The sequence below is a fragment of the Osmerus mordax genome, chromosome 23 (assembly GCF_038355195.1).
Source record: "Osmerus mordax isolate fOsmMor3 chromosome 23, fOsmMor3.pri, whole genome shotgun sequence".
Classification (NCBI taxonomy): Eukaryota; Metazoa; Chordata; class Actinopteri; order Osmeriformes; family Osmeridae; genus Osmerus; species Osmerus mordax.
In genome coordinates, this window is record NC_090072.1 from 10,455,636 (window position 1) to 10,481,860 (window position 26,225).

Sequence of the window (26,225 nt, forward strand, 5' to 3'; positions counted from 1 at the left end):
CCGATATGCTTTCTAACAATCACTGCTGATAGACGGCCTAACATTTTTTACAGCCCTATTTCTGATACCGTGGCGGCAGAAATTTTGCCGTGGCGGCCGCCATGGAAAAATCAACATAACGGAAACACTGTGACACACAATAACGCTCACCTCACCAGTGGCCAGTTCACACACACTGTCACCAACAAGCAACAACCTTGTCCCATAGCAATGTTTGCGTGAGTTTTGGCGCGTTTACGGTAGCCTATTATTGGCCGGCGAGGCTGTGATTGGAATACGGGACTGGAGCTGTCCCTGACGGGACAAATCAAAATCACCCATAATTCGGGATATCCCGGACAATTCGGGACGGTTGGCAACCTTAGTTAAATATCTCACTATCTGGTCAGCAGGACCCACTCAGGATCCTTCAATGGAAGATTTGACTTTGTATGCTAAATGTCTCTTTACTCAAATATGTAATGTTCTCGTTATGACCTCTGATGTACGATCATTTCTCTTACATGATCATGCAATCAATAGTACTATTTAGGTTTTATGCTTAGTGGCCTATAGTTTAAGATAAACTCGTTCAGTTGCTAGTTTTCCATCTAGTTCCCTAGATAGGCCTAGAATGGGGTGTTCTATCCAGTTTTTGGCCCACGACAGCCTACTTACAGCTCAATAATACATTTAATTTCGCTTATTTTTTCTTTCACACACTCGCATATGGGCATTCCTTGTAGCCAGATGTAAGAGGTTTTAAAATTCAAATTTATAAATTTATACTCGATATTTCGGAAATGCTATTGTAAGATATTTCATTGAGTTGGCTGTTATAATGTTAGGCAGGAATTTGAAAAGAGGGACTTTGATTGTGAAGGAGGATGTTGTGTGCAATCGGTGACAAAGTGTGGCCGGCCGAATCGAGGAGTCACAGAGCCCTGTAGTCTGTCCATGTCTCTTATTATTATTATTTTAAATTATAAGCTTTCTAGAAGGATCAGTTAATCTAATGACCATAACAGCCCCTGCACATGCCGTCATTTCCTTTTATTATGCTTACCTTATTATATTAACCCGTTAAGGAGTAGCATCGCACATATGCGATCGTTCGAATGCGGGTCTCACAGAGTAACGTCGCACATGCGATTTCGACATTCCAACTGAATATTTCCGATAGACAAAAAATGCTTAAGTTTACGTTTACATTTATGCATTTAGCAGATGCTTTTATCCAAAGCGGCTTTCAAGAGAGAGTTTTACAAAAGTGCATAGGTCACTGATCATAACAACGAGATAGCCCCAAACATTGCGGGTAGCCAAACATGATGCATACATTGTGAAAACCAAATAAGTCCCAAGTTTGGCTTCAAAATGTACTAATGAGAAGGCTAACAAGTAAGACTATCATGGTAGTGGCATTACTACGAGTATTATGCTAGGTAACGGAAGCTAACTAAAGCTAGCTAGCTTCCGTTTCGGAAAAAGAACGTACTATGTGGGGACCGTCGGAAATATTAAGAACTTGCGTCTAAATGTTAATAAATGGTTTAGCCTACCATTTACAAAATAGTTACGAACTATCAAAGTATAAAACACACCTGTCTATGAAAAATCAAGAAAGCAGGGTCCTGGAATTTAATCGAGTGCGAAGACACACATTTTGTTCCCTTCACTTTTTCTCTTATTTTCTCCATATGAACCCTGCTCAGCACTTCTAGTGTTAAATAAAAAATGTTGGTTCTACACTAATACGTGTTTGCAAATTGGTCGGGCAATGCCAGGCTACTATTATTGGAGGCCAAGCAGTAAAGCTATGTAGGCACCCATTGTGTTTCTACCTTTTCATATTATTATTGGGGACCAAGCAGCTGCAGTAACACAAAATGTTTTGGTTAATGGTTGACGTATTTTCCTTCAAAAAGTGATTCCTCTATCTCGTGATATCTTTTGATATGAACTTATCATGTCAACTGAATTGATGTGGCTACCATATTAGATTTTATTTAACAGGAGAAAAAAGGCCAGTGTTTTCCAAAATTGGCACAGATCTTCATAATGAATTTGTCTGCTGTAGGTACTTATATCAACCTGCTCTCAGTGTCGCTCCTGTGACGCTTTGGTGTATGATGAAGAGATCATGGCCGGCTGGACAGCTGATGATTCAAACCTCAACACCACATGCCCCTTCTGTTCCTCCCCTTTCTTGCCACTGCTCCATGCTGAGTTCCAAGACCTGCGCCCCTCGACTGGGTAACACATCCTTTCTTTCTTTTGTTCTCATAAAATCTGCATTTAGTTAAATTCAGACATTACATTTTCATTGTAATGGGTTTTGTCATTGGAAGTGCTTTTCTTAAATATAATTTATGTATATGAAATATTAAATAAGCAACCCAGTCTCATTCCAACTCGTCAACTATTGATGCTTAGGCAGAGCCCTTTGGCGTCACTATACTGACGCCGGGGGGAGTCATTTTTTGTTGTTTTTTTGACGCTGAGGTTGCACATTGACTTTCACGTTAATTTGTTCGGCTTTTCCCGTAGAACATTCTGAAATATGGCGTCGTATTTTTAAGCATTAGGTCTACAATAGATTTTGATGAGCTGCTTTCGGATTTTTACAAAACGTCACCAAAATAAATCAGGTGATTTCGTAAAAATCCGGCCAATGTGCTTTATACATGCTTCTTTTGTTATATCCAAGAAAATTGACATAAACGTTATTCATGGACATAAATATTATTTTTGAAATGGACTTATAAAATAAACCAAAACGTATGCATTTAATTTTTTTTATCTGGCGCAGGACAAATATAATTTTATTTTAATCATTATTTTAAGCGCATGGACGCAAACATTATTTATCAAATGCACTGACAGCAAAACCTATAAGTTAGCCTTCATTATTGTAATTTATTATTAAACACAAGTCGCTTAAAAGTTTCACTCTCAATTCTCTCTCAAAAAGTTTAGGCTGGACCTACTTCTTGTCAACCAAACCTAAAAAACATCAACAGAAGCTGTTGCATCCTGAACTTGTGTCAAAGATGTTTAATTATTAGGTAACACCGTGTTCAAAAGAAACCCACAATGACAACCGTAATTTCAAGTTGGAATTTAGCAAAGTTTCATTTTATGAATTTGACCATCTCATGTCTCTTTGAAATGTATGCACTACACAAGGTCCAGTCCAGCAGGGTGAACATTTAAATGTTGTCATGAGAATCAGAATTTGGTTTTATTGCCATGCAAGTTTTCACGAACGCAGAATTTACTGTGGCAGGAAGGTGCATACAATAAACATATACAGATCTTAATTTTAAAAAGTTGAATGTATAAATACAGGACTAACACAGTACTGGGAGTACAACGGTACTTAAGAAAGATTTGTTGGATCCAATGTTAGTGTATTTCCTCCAGGAACACAATGACACTAATTTAGGGACATGTTGCACTTGTTGGTTAGTTGTAACTGAGTTAACTTGTACTCACTGTAAAGTATATTATTGTTGCTTGCTTTCCTACAGGTACACTCTTGCCATTCTGAGGTTCATGTTGTTTAATTTGCAATTTGTTTAACTACATGCTCCTATGTTTCTTCCCATTGGCACTTATTTGCTTATTACAATGTATTTTACAATGTGTTTTGGCTACCCGCAATGTTTTGGGACTATGTGATGTCGTTGTTTGATCATTGACCTATGCACTTTTTGTAAAGCTCTCTCTTGGAAGTCGCTTTGGATAAAAGCGTCTGCTAAATGAATACAGGGTTCCCGCAGGGTCTTAAAAAGTCTAAAATTCGGAACTTTAAATTTAAGGCCTTAAAACGTCTTAAAAACGGCCAGATTTTCGTCCGAGGTCTTAAATTTCATTTAGTCAGGTCTAAAAAAGGTTTTACCCTTCGTTCATTTCCAGAACCGCTGGCCGCAGAAAGTTATGACAAAGTAGCAAAAAAAGTATTGAGTCGCAGCCTACAAAGCGGAGCTCTACAAACGAAACCAGCAGAACGCTGCCCTCAGAACGTTTGTTCGGTGTGTTGTAGTTCTTTCTGGGGGATATTGGTGTTGGTATGTACACGGTGATAAAACTACAAATCTTGTTATAAATGCAATACCTGCCCGCGAAATACGTCTGCGCTTCCACAGAGTTTGTTAAAGTTCGGCTACGTGTGGAAAATGGGAAAGTGTACTTTCAACGAGACATGGCTAGATCACAGCGATTTCCGCTGTTGGTTACAAGTGGTACCCAGCTCCAGGTACAAGGCTCGCTGCAAACTTTGCCCCAAAAAAATTACTAATGTGATAACCTAACCCTAACCCTAACCCTAGCCCCTACAGAGGATCAACAGCGCCACCTGGAATAGGTAATTTCCTAAATTCAATTCAATTATTTTTTTCAGCTGACGCTAGGATCATCTTGGGATTTTGTATTTAGACCAATATTGACAATATTCACCTCATATTGGAACCATGTTCGAAGATTATGATGTAAAATAATGTTAAGTAAAGGTTACATATAAAGACATTTAAATGTTGACTTTTCGAGTACTGATAAATTATGACTTTCATAAAAGACTAATGTATGTATATTTGTCATATTAAGTGATTTAAATGGTTCTTCCCAAAAAAGTTTTTAAATAGACAAGAAACATTTCCCAGACCCCGGCAATATGTTTTAATGCTAATATGCGCCATATTTGTAGTCCAGGTGGTTCACTATGGTTACATTTTTAGTTAAGTGTAGCGCACATTATATGAAGCCCTATTCAATTCCTTTAGAAATTTGTAATAAGTCATACCACGTGGTCAACACCCTAAAAATTAGAATATATAACTTATAATTCATATAGCCTACCTTAGCCTAACCCTAACTATCTATAGGTGTCTATATCTATCTAAACCAAAGTGTGATCTAGATCCATAATAAGTACATGGTCTACCCTTTTTATTTCAATTGAATCAGGGAATAGTATACACAGCAACAACTACAACCACCCAAAATCACAGGTTCAACAGAGGTCAAGGTGGTAGCTCCATCAGGCCTCCATAGCTTTACATTTTTGTCTGGGAAGAAGCCAGATGCCTCAGAGGGCCAATCCCTAACTCATAAGAGGTATTCAGATATTATCCTCATGAAAGATGTTCCTTAACAGTTGCTATAATTAGTGTGCATACTAAAAAACTATCTGTGTCCTTTAAAACTAAATTATTTAATGTTTTCAGCAGTTATCTTGGCCATTTCACACTGACACAGGTAAAACACAGTTGAGTAATTTCTGTGAATGGATTTTCTATTAACATTTACCTCTGTAGGCAACAGGTTGCAGTGTTTAGGATTTTTGGGGGATTTTTTTTAGCAGTGGGGGCAGGTCTGTCCGAACAACAACCCCCCCACCCCCCCGCTGCCAAATGTTTAACATATGAAACGGAACTGACACTTCGCTGAAACACAAATATATTCATTCACCTCTATTCACACACAATGCCGCCATCTCCTCCACTCTCCTCTCTTTCTGCCCCCCCTCCTGTTACATTGTGCTCTTTTGCTTCACTCTGCCCTTGCACGTGCACTTCACTCTGGTTGTACTGTCCTCCTTAAGGTGTACGTAACCAGAATTAGACAGCCAGCCAAACTCCCATCACTGACGACACAGGAGTCAGGAATTAGCCTTCTAGCTCCAGATTTATTCAGTTCGGTGTGCAAAATGATAAAGGAGTAAAACTGTAAAAGATACAGAATACAATCAAAATGTGGGTTGTATATAAGCAAACAAAATACAATGACATTGTATATGAGAACATGCTACTAAATTAACATTTTAAGTAGGAAACGTACACCATACAAAAATGCTTCGTTAGACGTTAAAGATCCTGTAAAGTGGAATTAAAAACGAGTTTCAAGTTCACCACACCACAGAATAAAGTGTTATAGTATAGAATTAGAATGTATTTGTTCAATGAGTGAAACATACAGATGCATATAAATGAAATATTCCCCTGAGCTGTAACACAGGATTAAACATTTACAGCAGAGACAGCAGACAGTGAGCTCTCCAACTACTTCTAGCACATTAGCTACCATTTCACCAAAATACCATCATTCTATAACGAGTAGCCTAATATCAAGTTAGCGGTTTACACTAATTAAAGCAGAGATACCTATGGAAAAGTTATCTAGTATAATTATAACAAGCACACAGAACTGAGTGATGAACTGCTGGCGGCGGTGGATGGTCCAGGTGCGACCGGAGGATGAACGGCCGGGGGGGCGATGCTCGGTACGGCTCTGCGCTGCAAGAGAAGCCGTGTGTTGGTGAACCCTGTCTGTCTCTGGTCCATGTTAAAACTGTCCGCCGTGAAATGGTCAGTGGCGGCTGTTGGAGTTTATCCGAAGCTTTCCATGAGCGTGGCTCTTCACAAAATCTATCCACCTATTTTTCCTTTCATTATCAATAGGGAACTTAAATGGCGTTGCAGCGCAAGCTGGAGTTCTTGCCTCCAGGGAAGATGCAGTTGCGGGTGGTGGGAGACATCCTGAAGCTAGCTAGCTAGCTGATGTAAGCTACAATAACAGTACAGCAGGAGGAGCCATTCAGTGATCTGACGTAGATGGGGCGAAATGACGTAGATAGGGCATTTGTTGGCTCCGCCCATTAAAACTTGATCTGAAAACAGAAGAGAAACTGTTCTTCGGTCTAACTCCACATTTCAGTGCGACAAAGTTTTAGCGCTTTGCACATGCTTTCAGGAACTCATTTCACACGTATATAATGTACTTAGAAGCAAAACATGGAATTTACTTTACAGGATCTTTAAACAGGCAATATGGGCTGGGTTGCTTATCGATAACAGCACAGAAAAGTGACTTAGAAAAAACACAATTGACGTATGATATACGTTTAAATTTTAGGATGAACTTAAAATGAATCACAATACTCACAAGCAATGCTTACGCACGGCAAAACAACATAGCATCGGAACTCGATCTGTATGTTACGTGAAACGAACTTCCAACTGAAACCAAATATCTGCCTGGTAAATAAACCACAGGCCAGCAGGGGCCACTAGAAACAAGCGTGGCTTACATTTAAACGTAAGGCAGAACACTGGTCTTGTGCTTCACTCTGGACTCCTCCTCTATCCATCAGCTGCACTACTCCTGCCTGTCTGCTTATGTCACCTGCTTATGTCACCTGTCTAATATTTCATCAGGCAACCAGTAATAACATTGTAAAATGTTGTAGAAGCCACCACTAGTGTTTCCTCCAGAACCCCATATATTTCCGTCTTATTTCCCCTAAAGCAATAAGGTTAGGCTACTTAAAGACACCCCTTCCACTCATAAAGTATGTTCTAAATGGCATAAGTGCTGCCAATTAATAATTGATGTAACAACTTGGTCAGTAGTCTAGCCTATCGATTAAGGTAGGCCACTCTAAAGCACGTGTACAATGTACACTACACTGTACAATTTGATCTTGAGTGAGACACTGCTACAGTTCAGATATAATATTTAAGTGGGGCACTCGTTCAGTGAGTACTGCGGCAATAATATTAATATTAAGACACTGGGGTAATGTGACTCAAAGGAAAAAAACATTTTGATTGAAAAAAGTATTTGAATAAAACACCAACAAAAGAAGGGTATTTGGCTGCCTTGGCAGGTAAGTGTGAATAAGTTCAACACAAAATACTTTATAAAACCCTGACTTTAGGTGTGGAATTATCCAATAGTTTTTCACATTTTATGCAAGTTATTGAAAGTAATAAAAGTTTAATTTGATGTCATCATAGTATGTTAATAAGTAAATTGTATATAAAAAAAAAAAAGTATACTACTGTTATGTTTTTCAACTCTTGACCATCCTTAATAGCTGTATCTCTAAGTTAAGAGTGAACTTCCCTTGTTCATGTGATTTATGGACCTCTCTTATGTGTTACAGCTGTAGTTAAACCCATTCCTCATCGTAAATTTGATGTACATTCTTTGCGCTTCTTACAATGGCTACATATGTTTATAGGGCTCTTTATTAGATTCTTCATTTCCTCCACAATGACTTATCATTTATTATTTGATAAGACAACGTAAAATATTTTGGGTAGTTGTAATGTTTCTGGTATTTGAATGAGTAGCTCACACAAATACCCACATTTCACAGTTTTTGGGCTCTGGAACAAAATGACCAGCCACCATTTCTATCATCAGCACATGGGAACGAGTACGAGTCAGGTGAAATCACTCTATCCTTCTGATTCGATTATAAGAGCAAACTGATTGCTATAAAAGAAGGGACTTTGCATGTATTTAATTTGTGTTGCCAATAAAAACCTTTAAAACTTATGACATGCTGATGACATGAACATTTAAACAAATCCAGTGTACCTGCATATAAATGTGAACAATTATCTTCATATACAGAAGTGGGAGATTTTGCAAAACACATTTGTCACTGCCAATATTTTTGGCCATGACTGTACTGCCGAGGTATACCCAGTGACAATAGTGTATCAGCATGACACTCCAAAAGTTACTGTACTTTTTTTGTTGTTGCAGTCTTTGATTGCTAACACCATTAACGACGCTGGAAAAACTTTCCTGAGGTGATCAAATTCTTCCCATACTCCTCCCCAGAAACAAATGATGGACATTTGATTGCCCACTGCAGATGGTTACCAATGCTACAGTGTACTGAATTATATTAATATAAAAATATCCCCTTTCCCACACATACTCAGCGGCAGTTTAAATTTGACATCTTAACAGTCTTGGTTGTCATTAATGAATTGAAGTAGGGGTGGGTGGTATGAATGGTATAGAAATATACCGGTATGAATTTGACCTATGGTATGGAATTTCACAGCATAAAATTACCTACGGAGCTTTAACGCAAATATCACAATCAATCTAAGCAAACATAGCAAGCAATCTTACGCAATTGTTTTCAGGCTTACCCTTCGGTTTTATATGACACAACGTTCAACGTGTAGCCTACAAAGACTTGATTGTAAAAAATGTAGCATGGATAATGTAGCATGGATAGTGTAGCCATGCAAGCAAATATGCCAGGTTAGTTTATTGCATTATTGACATAGTAAAATAATTATTGTAGGCCAACAGAATTGAGTATTCAGCCATGTAATAGTTTGTTATCTACCCCAATTCAAATATTGAGCTAAGTTTTCTTGTGATCCCATAAACGTACTTTTGAAAGCTAGGCTACATATTAGCTATTTTTCCATGGCAACGCACTGCAAAAGTTGGAAAATTCAACTCGTAACTGACACACCTGCCGTACTCTATCCAAATCCGAGTTTGGTCGACTAGCCGACTAGAAATGTAAAAAAAAAGAATATTGTGATATATATACTGTTACCATCCAAGCTTCAAAATTAACGTGTAATACATTTTAGATTTTCACAGTAATACACAAGTACTGTATGTGGTAGAATTTGGAAGTATCGGGAATGCGCTGTATTTTAATACTAAAACTGACATCTATTAAACCTACTCACAAATGCCTCATGGCAGTTGCAGTTGCAGTAGCAATAACCAAGTCGCTTGGAAAAGAGGAAAAAAATAAAAACGGTACGGTAGAGTATGCTATGTTACATTACAGTATGCAGCGACTACCTGTCAGGCATTCAAAAACGGTAGTCCACAAACAACAATTTATTTAATTGTGGGCTGTCCAGCCAGCTCTGCTATTGTTTGGGAGTGGAGTAAGAATGTTGCATGCCTAACCAGTTTAGTTTGTTTCTAGGTGGTGGAATTTAACTAAAATGATCAAAATGAATTTGATATTGATTTGCATTTCCTATGTTTTACTTTTGTCTTTATTTTTGCATCTCTTTTGTTACACTAGTGTTCTACAGGAGTCAGTGCAGCTGGACCCCCTGGGCCTGCTGGAAGTTCAGAAAGGAAAGTGTGAAAGTTCACTGATTCGCAGTAATAGTGTGGGTGGTTTCCTGCAGAGCCTAGACTCAGCTCAGAGACCTGGACACAGTGTTTCCACCACAAGTCTACCCAGTAGACTGCATGAGGTCTGTGTAAGTGTCTTACATTAATTCATAATATTCCTGTCACATGTAATGCCTCCCCTACCCATTCCATCCTCAGTTGCCTTGTGATTAGTCCGTAATTGTTATTACTTTAATAATACAGGAAAATATAGCTGCAAGCAGCAATGAAGGAGCCAAGTAGTCCAGAGTGGCCGGAGATACATTTCTAAGCTTTTTAGTTTTATGGTCTGGGATGTATTCAAACAATCCATCAGTGAATGAAATGGACTGCATTTATATAGCACGTTTTGTACCTTAGCGGCGTTCAAAAGCGCTTCACATTTTTTGCCTCTCAGTCATCCATTCATACTCACACTCACACATACCGGTTCAAGGCGCCGGCCTGCCCATCGGAAGAAACTTGGGGTTCAGAGTCTTGCTCAAGGATACTTCGGCACATGGCTTGGGAGGAGTCGGGGATCGCACCGCCAACTTTGCGATTAACAGACGACCCTCTCTACCGCCGCCCCGATGAAATGAAAGCCAAGGATATTGTTCCATCAGACTCCATAGGCTCGCATCGCACTTCTCAAGTACAAAAAGTACGAATGTCCAGGAATATTATACCAATGACTTTAGGCCTTGATTATGGAATACATCCCCCATGACATGTACAACTCGATCGGACCACTGCTGAAAAACAGATGGCTTGTTTCCAGATTATTTGGTTATTCCAAATGGGAGACTCAGTTGTACATTTGTTTGGACTTCCCATAAATGTACAGACATCATGCCAGATTCTGAGAGAATTACCCACTATTGTACTAGTACTTCTAGTATCTTTCTGGGCTTTTTTGACAAAAATGTAAACAACAGGTCCTGTTCAGGGCTCTACGCTAACTTTTTTCCAGGAGCACATGTGCCGCCAAGTGAAAAAGTTTAGGGGCTCTAAAAAAGGAACAACAGTAAAAAAAAAAAAAAAAATCTCAAATTTTACTTCACTTTTGTAGCCAAGTGCATTGTATGGTTCTATGACACCACCTTCTTTGCACGCCCTTGTATATCTGCATTGGATACAGATGCTGCTAGGTTTTCCATGTGTTGGAGGGTGACTGCATATTGACTACTGTCACTTGCCAAATTCCCAGGAACACACTAAGTGCTCTGTGAACATGAGGAATACACCTCATTCCCTTCACACTAGAAGGAGTGCATATCCCCACTCCTAGCTGCTCACCAATAGCATTCAGCTCACGCCTGGATTTAGGGCTGAAATGATAGGTCTTCCACACAAGATGCAGAATATCATAGACTGCATGGCTGATGCAATGGCTACCATTGCATCTTGGCAATGCAAGTTGATAATTGCCAGCTCCAACCTAACCATTGAAAACAAATGAGCAGAAAGAACAGAAATGTGCAATTACAAGAACAACTTTCACCATTCATTTCACTCACATTGAAGATGTTTTTATTACAAACAATCTGAATTAACACCCAAACCCCCAAGAAAACAATCACAATATATTTGAAAATAATATTTATTAGCCTATTTGAATTTATTCAAAAAGTGTGTGTGTGTGTCTAAACAATAAAACAAACTATATGTACACAAACCTGTGTGGCATGCAATAGATGGGGATAACATGGTTTCCCACATCCCTCTTCAGTAGAGCAATTACCCCTCCATGGACAGCCATGTTTACAGATGCACCATCCGCCCCAAATACAACACATTTAGACTTACAGACACTTGTGCCAAGGATGTCAAAAGCAGCATTTGTTCCATCCAGGATACCTAATGATAATACCAACAATAATAATACGCATTGGTGTCAATAGCATTAGAGGCAGTATACATGATTATTTACGTTAATCGTTGATCCACAGACTAAACGGGAGTCAGATGGCTGAGTGGTTAGGGAATCGGGCTAGTAATCAGAAGGTTGCTAGTTCGATTCCCGGCTATGCAAACCAAATGACGTTGTGTCCTGGGCAAGGCACTTCACCCTACTTGCCTCGGAGGAATGTCCCTGTACTTACTGTAAGTCGCTCTGGATAAGAGCGTCTGCTAAATAACTAAATGTAAGTGTCTAAATGTAAACTTGCACCGCTTCTGCTGTAGGAGTACGTAAAATGTTTAATTTATTCAACAAACATCTGCTCATCCTGTAGCTACTATAGTAACAGATTAACTCACCCAATGATCGGGTTTCTCATGGTCATGTAAACGCACTCATTGATAGCTAGTATTAGCCTCTAGAAACGAGTCCTGACAGCTGAAGTGGTAATCAGAATCAGAATGGGTTTTTATTCGCCATGAAAGTTTGCACAGACAAGGAATTTACTTTGGCAGGAGAGCCTACCTAGGCAGCCATTTTCGGCGCCAACTAGAAAGTTACAGCATAACATGAGGAGAAAGGAGGAGAGAAAAAGGCAACACCCAGACAATGCTCCTAGAGGAGTACAGTGTGGGAACAGACAAAAACCTCAGCACATAAGCACAACAACATTTACAAAAACATGCGACTTGCAACGGGGAGTGGGGGGGGTAGACAAGCAGCATCTGGACCTGCAGCCATGGTAGGCGCTGGACACAGACCCGCCAGCCACCCTGGGGAAACAAGCAGGCGAAGGCGTTGGATGGGGGTGGGAAGGTGGGGGGGTGGTGATATCTGTAGTAGGTGAAAGTTAATGTGTGTAGGTCTGGGTTGGCGCCCTCGACCTAGGCCACAATCAGTCCGATTCTCCCTATGCAGATTGTGTTGGCCAGGAGACATCCTTAGTCATGACCCGGGAAGAGACCAAACCACAGATGTCGGTGGGGGGGGGGAAGGGAGGAGCAAGATAGTCTCGCTTCAGCGCTCTCCAGGGGAGTTGTTTTCCAGGGACGACCTTGGCCAGGGCCTGTGCTGGTTACGGGGCCGAAAGTGGATAAGATTGGGGTAGTTGTTTTGACGAGTAGCCGCAACTCAATTTTAACGTCCACCCTTCAGGAAGGTCTCCATGTCCTCCATCTTCCTTTGCAGAGCCGCAAACTTATCCCTGTTGTAATCAATGCTGCGTTGTAAGTGCACAGTCTGAGCTCCAACAACTCTGCCCACCGCATCAATCATATCGGGCAGCCTAACGGGGCTTTTGATGGCTGCAGCCGTTTCCTAGATTTCCCGATATACAAAGCCAGCGCCTATTCCAAACAGCAGAAAGCCTGTAATCATGGTTCCGAATATGAAGATGTCTTCAACGTCCTCCACGGAAAGCGCCGCTAGACACACGACATGCCAATTCTCCCACGCGTCCATCGTGTAGCCAGCTGCGAACGTCCCGTCCGGACAGTTGGGTTCCCCCGCACCCGAGCTTCTCTTCGAGAAGATGGTGTCAATAGCATTGAGAGACCAGCTAATTAATTCCATGCTTCTAGTTTCGGAGAGTGATGATGAGAGAGTATCTTGAGACAAGACAAGACACAGCCAAGCAGGAAAGGTCAGGGAGGAGAGGAGAGAAAAATGCGACCGCCTTCGTCGAGAGCCAAAGAAAGACGTTACTCTTCTCACTTGTGCATGGGCGTGTGAAATACCCTGCTGGCCAAAAAGTCAGGTCACTGGTCTGCCATCCTCCAAGAACTGAGCATAGATGATTTTGCACTCAGTGTTGGAGATGTCCGTGTCGCCATCCACAAGGACAGACAAGTAACGAGTAGCCTGCATCTTCTTAGCAAGTGCCCCTTGATCTCTTCAACCTTCTGCCCAATCATCTCCGCACACCTCACGTCATTATTATAGGTAGGGTTGATATTGCCGTTTTTGTCGTGGAGCCTAATCAAAGGTCCACATTTAGTGAAAGGCAACTCTTCTTTTGCGATTAAGAAGGCAATGTTAAATTTGATATTTAACTGGCGAACCGCATCCTGATTTTGCTGGGTCACCTGCCTGGAAACAGGCGCTTGCACCTTACGTGGGTTGTCAGGCTGTGACCGGTTTATGATCCCTACAACGTGAATGCCGAGTTGACACGTTGTGTTTCACTACAGCATCTCGCTGTAGTGAAACAGCGAGATGCTGCGGCTTTCCATTCACGAAAAAAGAGCCAGCAAGGGTCGTGGGGGCACACTTACAAGACTTGCAGAACAGGGGTTTTGTTGAGCTGTCATCCTCCAGCCAATCAAAATCCTTCAACCAGTCAGGATTACATTTATAAACTAGTGGTGGGCATAGATAAAAAAAATTAATCTAGATTAATCTCACGGTAATCTTGGCGTTAGATTAAAATGGCTCATTTGAATTCCGCCGAAGGCATTCAATGTGTGCTACCCAAATAATGACTAAAAGTAAGTCTTTGAGAACGGGTTTTTCAAGCCAGGTGGCGCATTAGACCAGGAGCTCATCTCCTGTTTCCAAAATGCATCACAAAATGCTTGAGAACGCTGTTCTACTATGATAATTGGTGATGAAAATAAATTATGTTCAATAAGATGTACTTGTGTTAATTAACTGTTTATTAGAATAGTTAGCTTGGCTGATAGAGCTGTGCTGACGGGCTTGCCTCGGTTGCACTCAAACATCGTAGTTTGACGACGACTGTTCCCCTGTGCTACATCAGTGCTTGGCCCGGCATCTTCCGCATTAGCTAAGGGATGCTTTGCGTTTAGGTGGTATTTGAGACTGAAAGAACTCCTACAGTAAACTAATTCCGCATAGCACAAGGTGCAAACAACCTTAGTCTTGTCGAGGTTTCCATTGGGAAGCTTCTTAAAAATACATTTTCCCTGAAGCAAACCAGGCGGCTTCATAGCTGCATCCATGTTAGCACGTCACGTTTGATGTGATAATTTCATACACAAGGCATACACACAGGTTCGAAGACTCGTTTTCGCCCCCTACAGTGCAATTCGGCTAGGTATACATCAGCGCTAAAATATCAAGGTGAAAGTCATCATAGCTTGCGTAGTATAGACCCAGCTCCCAACCCAACTTTGAGAATAGATTAACGGCGATATTTTTTTTTATCGCCGATAAGAGTCGCAGCGCGTTAACGCTGATAACGGCCCACCACTATTATAAACAATATCAATGTGACTCAATGTGACTCAATGTGAACAGCTGTGCAAGGCGGGATATTTAGTTTTTATGTTGTATTCGCACCAGTGTTCGTGTAGGGTCGGACCGGTGCTCTTGGTTTTCAGCAGGCCTTGTGGCAGGACAGAATGGGACTCAGTTGGGGGGTTAATTTTGTTCACAGAAGCATTGTTTAAGTTTCTATTGTTGAACGTTTATTTTTATATGTTTAGTGTTGGATGTTAGTTTGCTTTGTTCGATTGTTCACACTGAGGGTGAAGTTTAGCTAGCTAGATCGCTAGCCAGGCTGTTACAGCGCAGGACAGATTATTGCTAGTTTAAATCTCTGAAAAAAATTATAAATGTAAGACTGTGTGTCTATGGTTAAAACTTGCTCGCACCTTGCGCCCAAAAACTTTTCCACACTCGAACAAATATATTTTTACTCGCATATGCGATTAAAATGGGCAGACTGTAGAGCCCTGCTGTTGCTGATGAGGCAGCCACAGAAGCTTTTATTCTCCTCCAAGGGATTTTCTAATCAACATCCATCCAAGTCTTTAGAGAATGTAGCCGGGAAGCCCAAAAAAATATCTGGAAATTCCAAGATGCCAGACCCCCTTTATATTGGTCCTTCTCTGTTAATGGGTGCTTGGAGCTACAGTGAATCCGGAAAGTATTCACAGTGCTCATTTTGTTATGTTAGTTTTATTCCAAAATGAATTCACTTCATTTTTATTCTACACACAATTGCCCATAATGACAAAGTGAAAAATATGTCTGGAGGAAACCAGACACCGCTCATCACTTGGCCAATACCATCCCTACAGTGAAGCATGGTGGTGGCAGCATCATGCTGTGGGGAGGTTTTTCAGCGGTAGGAACTGGGAGACTAGTCAGGATCATGGGAAAGATGAATGCAGCAATATACAGAGACATCCTTGATGAAAACCTGCTCTAGACCGCTCTGGACCTCAGACTGTGGCAAAGGTTCGGCCCGTGACCTTCAGCACTCACTGGATCATTTCGCTGTTGAGTGTGAAGCGGCTGGGATGAGCATCAGAACCTCTAAATCTGAGGCCATGGTTCTCAATAGGAAACCAATGTAGTGCTTCCTCTGGGTAGGGAATGAGTTCTTACCCCAAGTGAAGGAGACCCAGTACCTCGGGGTCTTGTTCGCGGGTGAACGGAAAATGGAGTGGGAGGTTGGCCAGAGCATCGGGGCAGCGGGGGCGGTATTGCATTTGTTCTATTGCACCTGAGCCAGAAGGCAAAGATTTCGTTCTACCAGTCAATTTTCGTTCCTACCCTCACCTAAGGTCATGAAAGTTGGGTCATGACCGAAAGAACAAGGTTGCGAGTACAAGCAGCCTAAATGGGTTTCCTTAGGAGGGTGGCTGGCGTCTCCCTGAGAGATAGGGTGAGGAGCTCAGTCATCTGTGAGGAGCTCGGAGTAGAGCCGCTGCTCCTTTGCGTCGAAAGAAGCCAGTTGAGGTGGTTTGGGCATCTGGTAAGGATCCCCACTGGGCGCCTCCCTAGAGAGGTGTTCCAGGCACGTCCAGCTGCGAGGAGGCCTCGGGGAAGACCCACGACTAGGTGAAGAGATTATATCTTCACACTGGCCTGGGAACATCTCGGGATCCCCCAGTCAGAGCTGGTTAATGTGGCTCGGGATAGGGAAGTTTGGGGCCCCCTGCTGGAGCTGCTGCCCCCGCGACCCGAAATAGGATAAGCGGTTGACGATGGATGGATGGCTGTGTAAAGCATTATTTTAGTGTTTGCATTCCAAAAAAAGCTTCGCTGCTTTGCCTCAAATAATAACTAGAAAGGGAAGACATTGTAAGGTGTGCTTGCGTCAGTTGCAGGATTTTTTCTTTTTTTTTCTTTATCACCTCCAAATTGATTAATCTATATCAAACATCCAAACAGTTTGAGATTTTCACGGGTATACTTACATTTTACAACTGATATTTCTGTATATTTTAAATAAGTATGCATACTTATTATTTATGAAGATTGTATTGATTAAAAAGAAAACAACATCCAATTGTTTCTGCTCATTTACACTTCTAAATAGTGAAGTAAAGTGTACATTTAGTCATTTAGCAGGCGCTCTTATCCATAGCGACTTACAGTAAGTGCAGGGACATTCCCCCGAGGGAAGGGCTTCCCTACTTATAGCGTAGGTTAAATTGACCCCTGAGTCTACAGACAGGGACGTTGTTACTACAATGTAATGATCGCTAGATGGTGCTTGTTGCATGGAGCAAAGGCATGGTCTTAAAATGAACGTGTCTTCATCAATCTGTAATTTATGTCCGTGTTGTTAGTCTGTGATTATTTCATTAGAGCATTTGTTGTTTAGCGTTTCAATCATTCAGCAAAATGTAAATTATTGGCTAAAAATGTCAAACACATTGTGGGTTAGGCTAGACTGCAATTGGTCTAATAGCCCGATATATCAACATTATATAGTCAGCTGACAAGATTGTGTTGTTGTCCCCAGTCAAAAGTATAAACAAACACAGGGACATCATAAACATTCAATGGTCTAATTAGATCCAGTTTTACTGGTAAAACATGTAATGTTCTTCATTTATTGGAAATTCTAAGCTATAGGCTTACTTGATGTTACCTTGTTGATGCTCAGCCTATTCAATTTAGACTAACAACATTCGGAATGACAAGACAAAATAATATACTGATTGAGAATGTGTATTTTGGTTTTAGATAGACTATTACTGTAACATTGAGACTCCAGTTTCAAGTGTAGATGGTGGGTTACGCAAGGGCAGTAGCGCATGTAAAACGAGTTTCATATGATAAATCAATAGGCAGCCTATCTACTACAACTAGCCTGACAGATAATTTAGAATGGCCTACATTTTGTTCCCTCTACATCTACGGACTAAATAGAATAAATAGGCTAATCTTGGGTATCCTACTGCATTGTGCACAGGACTTCTTTTTTTTGTTGAGCTGTTAACCCGTGGATGCATCTTTCAAAGATGCGATCCCATCCCCCGTAATGATCGATCGCGTAGTGAATCAATGCATTTGATCTCAACAGTTCCTTTCAACGGTCTAGCTCTAGCTTACTCAAATCCAGTTACCCAACATTCCATTCTGTTTTGCCTACTTACAGCTCAAAAAAAAACGTATGCGGGAATAGCTAGGCAAGAGTGACATTCTCCCCCCCCCCTTTGTCGTCGTCAGGGGGTCAAAATAAATGTATTAATTGCTTTTTACCTGACATCTTTGAAAGGCAGCAATGATTAATGCATCCATGGCCAAGATATAATTATAAAATATGACATTATTTTAAAAGTGACCTATAACATCGACTATCCAAAACACTTAAATGTATTTAGTGCTAATAAAATGATTACGCCTATTTGGAAAGAGATGTTTATAATGTGACAATATGTCAGTCGTCGTGTGATAACGAAAATAAGACTAGGCTAATTATATATAACAGACGAAGTATTGCATGTCAGAGGTATCGGGCCTATGTTCGTCCCGCACTGGGTTCGAACCTGCCACCTCTGACATCCTCAGCGCCACCACTACCAACTACGCCAACGAAAAGCTGGCAATCCGTTGATGCGGGTGGCCTGTTACATACCTGAGGAGTGAGTTTCACCGATACACACAGGCTACATCTATGAACTACTTGTTCTGAGCAGGTGTTGTCAGTGAACAGGCTGTAAAACTGTTGGTTAAGACACTCATGAAAAACTGATGCTAATTATCTGGTAAACATTTTCTAACAGCAGTCAAGTTGTCATTGTTTGTGTCAAACAAGTTGTGAATATGTTGTAACAGTAAAACGGGAGATCATGACTGTGCTCAAAGTGATGCTCGAGCTCCAGTGGTTTGCTTTGTAGGTGAACAAAACTTTCAGAAGACGTTGTAGCAGAATCACAAAAAATTACAGGATATGCTTTTTTTCCATTGGTTGTTGCATTAAATCTTACCCAGATACAATGGTGCTATTTTCCGATTGGCTATTGTATAGACCCTTTCTTTTTTTTGATTGGCTGATAAGTGGCAGGCTCGACTAAGAACTCCAGGGGAGACGTGCTTGATTCCTGCCGGTTCCATAGTGAGAGGCCAGAGGAATTTTGGTTGGGTGCTGCGGCATATTAAATATATTATAAATATATATTTTCTGCGTGAGAAATACAATGTGTGGCGGGAGGGCGTGACAAAAGACCGAAATGAGTGACTGTCACGCTCAATGCGTGACACTTGAGAGCCCTGTGAAAATGAACTTTGATGCGTTTGCCCTGTTAGTGAACCGGCGATCAGCAATAATAATTTTTTGGGGTCCAGACCAAGAGATCCAAGAGAACCGAACAACCGAAGTGTGAACACAATAGTCATAAACTCCACCAGCGATGAGCAGTAGCCTGATTTGAAATTAACATAAAGTTTTTTTACCATTTCGTGTTGCTGTAAACACACAAGCCACAGTCCAATTTATTGTTCAGGGAGCAAACATTTGAGAGCAGGATAAACGGGACAGCAAGCAGAGATCGTAGCTTCTCGCTTAGAAGTTCCAAACTAATACTATACTATGACTCGTTTGACCCATGTTTGAATACATGCAAAAATGCTTTTATTAGTTACGTTTATCTGCTTTACAAAACATAGTTTATTTGCAATCGTAAGTTATTGTTGCCGCTCTAAAATAATGGGACATAAGAATTGGGCTTATACCATTGTCTACACATAAATGTATGTGAAACAAATGCACTTTGTATAATAAATTATTGTTATCATTTTGCACATCATTATTTATATATATATATACACTCACTGGCCACTTTATTAGGTACACCTCGCTAGTACCGGGTTGGACCCTCTTTTGCCTTCAGAACTGCCTTAATTCTTCGTGGCATACTTTCAACACAGTCTTCAGAGATTTTGGTCCATATTGACATGATAGCATCATGCATATTCAGATGAATGTCGCAGCTGAAATCGAGACTCATCAGACCAGGCAATGTTTTACCAATCTTCTATTGTCCAATTATTTTGAGCCTGTGCGAATTGTAGCCTCAGTTTCATGTTCTTAGCTGATAGCAGTGGCACCCGGTGTGGTCTTCTTCTGCTGTAGCCCATCGGCTTCAAGGTTTGACGTGTTGTGCGTTCAGAGATGGTATTCTGCATACCTTGGTTGTAACGAGTGGTTATTTGAGTAACTGTTGCCTCTCTATCATCTTGAACCAGTCTGCCCATTCTCTTCTGACATCAACAAGGTATTTTCGTCAACACAACTGCCGCTCACTGGATATTTTCTATTTTTCGGACCATTCTCTGTAAACCCTAGAGATGGTTGTGGGTGAAAATCCCAGTAGATCAGCAGTTTCTGAAATACTCAGACCAGCCCGTTTGGCACCAACAACCATGCCACGTTCAAAGTCTCCTAAATCCCCTTTCTTCCCCTTCCCCATTTTGATGCTCGGTTTGAACTTCAGAAAGTTGTCTTGACCACGTCTACATGCCTAATTGCATTGAGTTGCTTCCATTAGCTATTCGTATTTACAAGCAGTTGAAGAGGTATACCTAATAAAGTAGCCGGTGAGTGTGTATATATATATATATATACAGTTAGGTCCATAAGTATTTGGACATTGACACAATTTTCATCATTTTGGCTCTGTATACCACCACAATGGATTTGAAATGAAACAATCAAGATGTGCTTTAAGTGCAGACTTTCAGCTTTAATTTTTAATTTTAATTTTCAGGGTATTTACATCCAAATCAGGTGAACGGTGTAGGAATTACAACACATTTTATATGTGCCCCCCCCCCCCCTTTTTAAGGGACCAAAAATAATTGGACAAACTAACATAATCATAAATCTAATTGTCACTTTTAATACTTGGTTGCAAATCCTTTGCAGTCAATGACAGCCTGAAGTCTGGAACCCATAGACATCACCAGACGCTGGGTTTCGTCCCTGGTGATGCTCTGCCAGGCCTCTACTGCAACTGTCTTCAGTTCCTGCTTGTTCTTGGGGCATTTTCCCTTCAGTTTTGTCTTTAGCAAGTGAAATGCATGCTCAATTGGATTTAGGTCAGGTGATTGACTTGGCCATTGCAGAACATTCCACTTCTTTGCCTTAAAAAACTCTTTGGTTGCTTTCGCAGTATGCTTCGGGTCATTGTCCATCTGCACTGTGAAGCGCCGTCCTATGAGTTCTGAAGCATTTGGCTGAATCTGAGCAGATAATATTGCCCGAAAACACTTCAGAATTCATCCTACTGCTTTTATCAGCAGTCACATCATCGATAAATACAAGGGAACCAGTTCCATTGGCAGCCATACATGCCCACGCCATAACACTACCTCCACCATGCTTCACTGATGAGGTGGTATGCTTTGGATCATGAGCAGTTCCTTCCCTTCTCCATACTCTTCTCTTCCCATCATTCTGGTACAAGTTGATGTTGGTCTCATCTGTCCATAGGATGTTGTTCCAGAACTGTACAGTCTCTTTTAGATGTTTTTTGGCAAACTCTAATCTGGTCTTCCTGTTTTTGAGACTCACCAATGGTTTACATCTTGTGGTGAACTCTCTGTATTTACTTGGGTGAAGTCTTCTCTTAATTGTTGACTTTGACACAGATACACCTACCTGCTGGAGAGTGTTCTTGATCTGGCCAACTGTTGTGAAGGGGTTTTTCTTCACCAGGGAAAGAATTCTTCTGTCATCCACCACAGTTGTTTTCCATGGTCTTCCGGGTCTTTTGGTGTTGCTGAGCTCACCAGTGCGTTCTTTCTTTTTAAGAATGTACCAAACAGTTGATTTGGCCACACCTAATGTTTTTGCTATCTCTCTGATAGGTTCGTTTTCATTTTTCAGCCTAACGATGGCTTGCTTCACTGATGGTGACAGCTCTTTGGACTTCATTTTGAAAGTTGACAGCAACAGATTCCAAACACAAATACCATACTTGAAATGAACTCTAGACCTTTTATCTGCTCCTTGTCAATGAAATAACGAACTCCCTTTATGAGGGAATAACATACACCTGGCCATGGAACAGCTGAGCAGCCAATTGTCCAATTACTTTTGGTCCCTTAAAAGGGGGGGGGGGGGGGCACATATAAAATGTATTGTAATTCCTACACCGTTCACCTGATCATCATTTTGGCTCTGTATACCACCACAATGGATTTGAAATGAAACAATCAAGATGTGCTTTAAGTGCAGACTTTCAGCTCTAATTTCAGGGTATTTACATCCAAATCAGTTGAACGGTGTAGGAATTACAATACATTTTATATGTGCCCCCCCCTGTCGCCCTTGTGACATCTGCTGATAGAAAATAGAGTCGCAGCCTTGGAATGCAGGAAAAAAATGGCAGAACGCGCAACTGGCAGCTATTTAACCGTAAGCAGGAGTGAAATAGCCCTAAATTTTCTTTTCCGGTGGTATTTTGAAAATGTAAAAATACTGGGTAATAAAATACACATATCTAGGAAAAGTCAAGGAAGCAGGGTCATGGAATTTGATTGAGTGCGTAGATACCATTTTATTTTCTCGTCACTGGGTCAAAATGACCCCCCCTAGGCACTTATATTGTTAAACTCTTGTTCACTGAGTCAGTCTCCAGTGAACGCAGTGAACAGTACCAGCTTGTATTTATTATACTGGCCTTGTCAGGCTTTCCTTTACATACCCTTGCCGAAGTCAAGGAAAAATCGTAGTGTTCCCCCCTCGTGAATCAGGGATGAGGAACCTCTAGGTCCCTTCCAGATTGCTTGCCTTTCACTATAAAGGAGAAGCTTGAAGATCAAGGCACATGGCCTATTCTTGGAGTATTTGTCCTTTGCCTACAGACAATGTCCGCATTCAATTTCAATCGTCTTCTCTTGCAAGGCCGGTATCCACTTTGGAATTTGAACTGGATTGCATCCCCTCCTTCAGACTCTTCGTGTAAGCCCACCAGTCTTAGGTCGTTCTGTCTTCTCATAAAGAAGTTGCTTATCCTGAAGCTCATTCAGGTGAGACTTGCTAGCAACCTATCTTTTTTATTTCACTCACCAAGACTCGCATATCATGAAGCCTGCCATGAGATGGTTTGACGTATATTCCAGTGAATCAAGTCGATTAGTGATTACTGACTGTTCCTCATGCCTAATCGTGGCCATGCTCAACTTTATGGCACAGTTGTTTATCAAGCATCTTGGCTTTGTGCAGATGATTGTTGTCTTTAGGCCTTTTCTTGAAGGGAGAGGTCCAGAGAATGGACCTATGTGAAAACACATCAACCTTGCCCCATTGGTGGTGCTACAGTGCTCAAGGAACTGGCATGAAACTTGGTAAGAAAAAACACTGGACTGTCCCCAACCTCTGTGCCAAATTTCACCATGTGGTTCTCGGGCAAGCCAATAGATCAAAGATTTGAGATACGGCCCAACTTCCTGTTTTACGGCTAACCGTCAATTTCGATTACCTGTACAGGAAAAACTATTTTTATAATCAAAACTCCGTCTCGTACCTTTCATGAGGCTTGGTCTGAAGATCATCTGTGTCAAATTTGGGGAACATTGGACAAAATGTGATTTTACACCTTTCAGTAAAATCCATGGTGGAATTATTGAACTATTGACCAGTGGTCACATAACACAAATGTTTAGGGACAACCTAACCATATGTTTCTAGGGGCTGCCAAAGACTCGAGAAGATGATGATGCGTAATAATAATGGTAATAAGAAAAGGTAGGGACACAACAGGTTGTGTATGCAGCTTCGCTGCTTGGCCCACTCCCCTCCGGCAGGAGGCTGCGGTCCATCGGTACCAAAACCTCACGCCATAAGAACAGTTTATTTCCATCCGCAGCTGGCCTCATCAACAAGGCTAAAGACTCCCAAAATGTGTAATGCTATAATTCTGATAAATAAAGCTGCAAGCAGCAACTAGAGAGGGTACAATTTCTGGGGAAATTGTAAGGTGTGCTTGCTTGCGTCGGTTGCACAGGGGTCCGTTTTTGAATGACATTTTTACAACTGATATTTCTGTATATTTTATATAAAAATGAATACTTATTATTTATAAAGATTACATAGATTTAAAAGCATTTTTTTTTGCTGCTCATTTACAACTGAAAATACGAGTGAAGTGTAGAATGAAATAGATGTCTTCTCATTTCCCCTGCAAGAGGCAGCCTCAACGTTGAATCAAAAGGAATAAATTTGGCAGACCGGTGTAAAAATTTACCTAATCTCTATGACTTAAACGTCATCTTAAGTTTTTCCCTTCTCATGATATTTTCAGGCATTTAGCCTACTCATTGCATTCATTCATTAATAAAGAACCCCCTTTGGAGATTATTCTACGACGTTATCCGGCAGTAGAAGATGGAATCGCGATTCAAACAGTACCATCTGCTAACTGAAAATATGCCCCCCAAAACGTAAATAAGCTTGACATTTATTTAGTGGAAAATCGCTCATTCATAAAAAGCTCACTGGTAGCGATCATTGTCAGTAATAACGCAAAATGCGATATAGCCCTGTGTGGAGAAGCTGCCCCGGTAAATTGTACTACTACGGTAAAGTACTAGACTACTGTTCGTCTTGGTAGCGATTGCGTTGGTTGAATTGGATTTAACGTTCCGTTGTACGGTTTAAGCTGAAATTAATTATTTTTATGAACAGATTGACAACGTTTAGGCTGTGGCAATGAAGTTCAGGTTAGTAGTCAGATAGTTTCCCTACTGAAAGACTTTTGAGTAAGGGGAGTGCCGAACATGTTCTGTTGCCGTTTGACTTAAACAGCTGAGGAGTTTTTGTTAGCTACTCACACTAGTGTCTCGGGTAGGCTACAGCGTTGCAGTGAGCTACACTGGTTTGAAACCACAGGTAATGGTAATTTCACCAACAAATCGTTTTCTAATGTCAGAATAAATCCTACAACGAAAATTTATATGTGAGGAATGTTTATTTTAACGATTGAAAACAGATAACACTACATCATAGACCACTGTAGTATGTGTTGCCCGGGAAACACAGGCTAATGTCATGATGCTAATACTTCAGTGAAATAGTAGACTACTGTTTCCGAAAGTAGATGTACTTCCTTAATAATATCAGTTTATATTGTACATTACACATCACAATTGTGTGTCATATCACAAAGTAAAATGAGTAAATAGTTATCACCCTGGCCTCTTTTCTTGTGGCGTTTCTGCAGCTGCCTTGCAGTAAAGCTATAGTTAGCCTAGCTATCCCCCAAGTTAACAGATGCTAAACGAATGTTCTGGCAAAGGTAGTCACGCGTGTTTTCGTGACGCAGTGATGTTAGTAACGTCAGTGACTGTGGCTAGCAAATTAGCCACCGTTAGCTTCACTTTTCGCCACAAAAACTTAACTGAAGCTTAAACCATGCAACGGAACGTAAATTCCAATAGAAGAAACTCAATCGCTACCAAGACGAAACTTTTGACACCTACGTTGTCTATGTAGGCCAAATATTGACTGAGTTTTAGGGGGGCAAAAAGAAATAAAAATAATAATAATATATATGTGAGAGAACAAAGGTTGTGCTCTCGCCGAAGGCTTGAGCACACCCAACAATATGTGCCTTCACAGTTTTGCTGCTTGGCCCCTAAATACAAACATCAACCTATATCCATCAGTATTGGGACAAGAACTTCACCAAGCACCAATATGTTAGCAATTTCTAGGGAAAAGGTTAGGGGTGGTTTCGAACCTGCAACCTCTTAATCTGCAGTCAAATGCTCTGCTACTAAGCCATAGCCAAATCCCTAGCCTTGGTCACCCCATACCTGCTGGAACATAATTTAGCAGACTTGTCATTTGTTACCTTTTCCATCGTAAAATGGTACATTGGGAGAAATTGAGATTTATTTATTTATTTACGTTTTTCAGGAAGAATCCATTTACTGCTTGAAGCTATATATTTTATGTTGCTTTTACTGTTGCGAGCCATATCAAATTATTTACAGCAAACTTGCAGCAATAGTGTGATCGTTCGAAAGCGGGCCCCACAGCGTAGCGTCGCACATTTCGAACATTCCAACTGACTATTTTCCGATAGACAAAAACTATATGACAAACGCTATAGTATGGCTTCAAAATTTACAATGAGGAAGCTAACAAGTAACCCTAGCAGGTAGTAGCATTGCTACGAGTATTATGCTAAGT

At 40.9% G+C, this 26,225-nt stretch overlaps 1 protein-coding gene across 9 annotated transcripts in view; it reads left to right on the forward strand.

Moving 5' to 3' along the window:
- The window catches only part of dennd4c (DENN/MADD domain containing 4C), a 173,142-nt gene that overhangs the window by 130,211 nt on the left and 16,706 nt on the right, over window positions 1–26,225 (forward strand). For 7 of the 9 annotated variants that reach the window (XM_067261180.1, XM_067261185.1, XM_067261182.1 and 4 more), the window contains 2 exons: window positions 2,060–2,235; window positions 9,848–10,031. In XM_067261180.1, coding sequence (XP_067117281.1) covers window positions 2,060–2,235; window positions 9,848–10,031 — 360 coding nt within the window. The remainder of the gene's footprint in view (window positions 1–2,059; window positions 2,236–9,847; window positions 10,032–26,225) is intronic. The other 2 variants (XM_067261184.1, XM_067261188.1) reach the window with 2 other exon arrangements.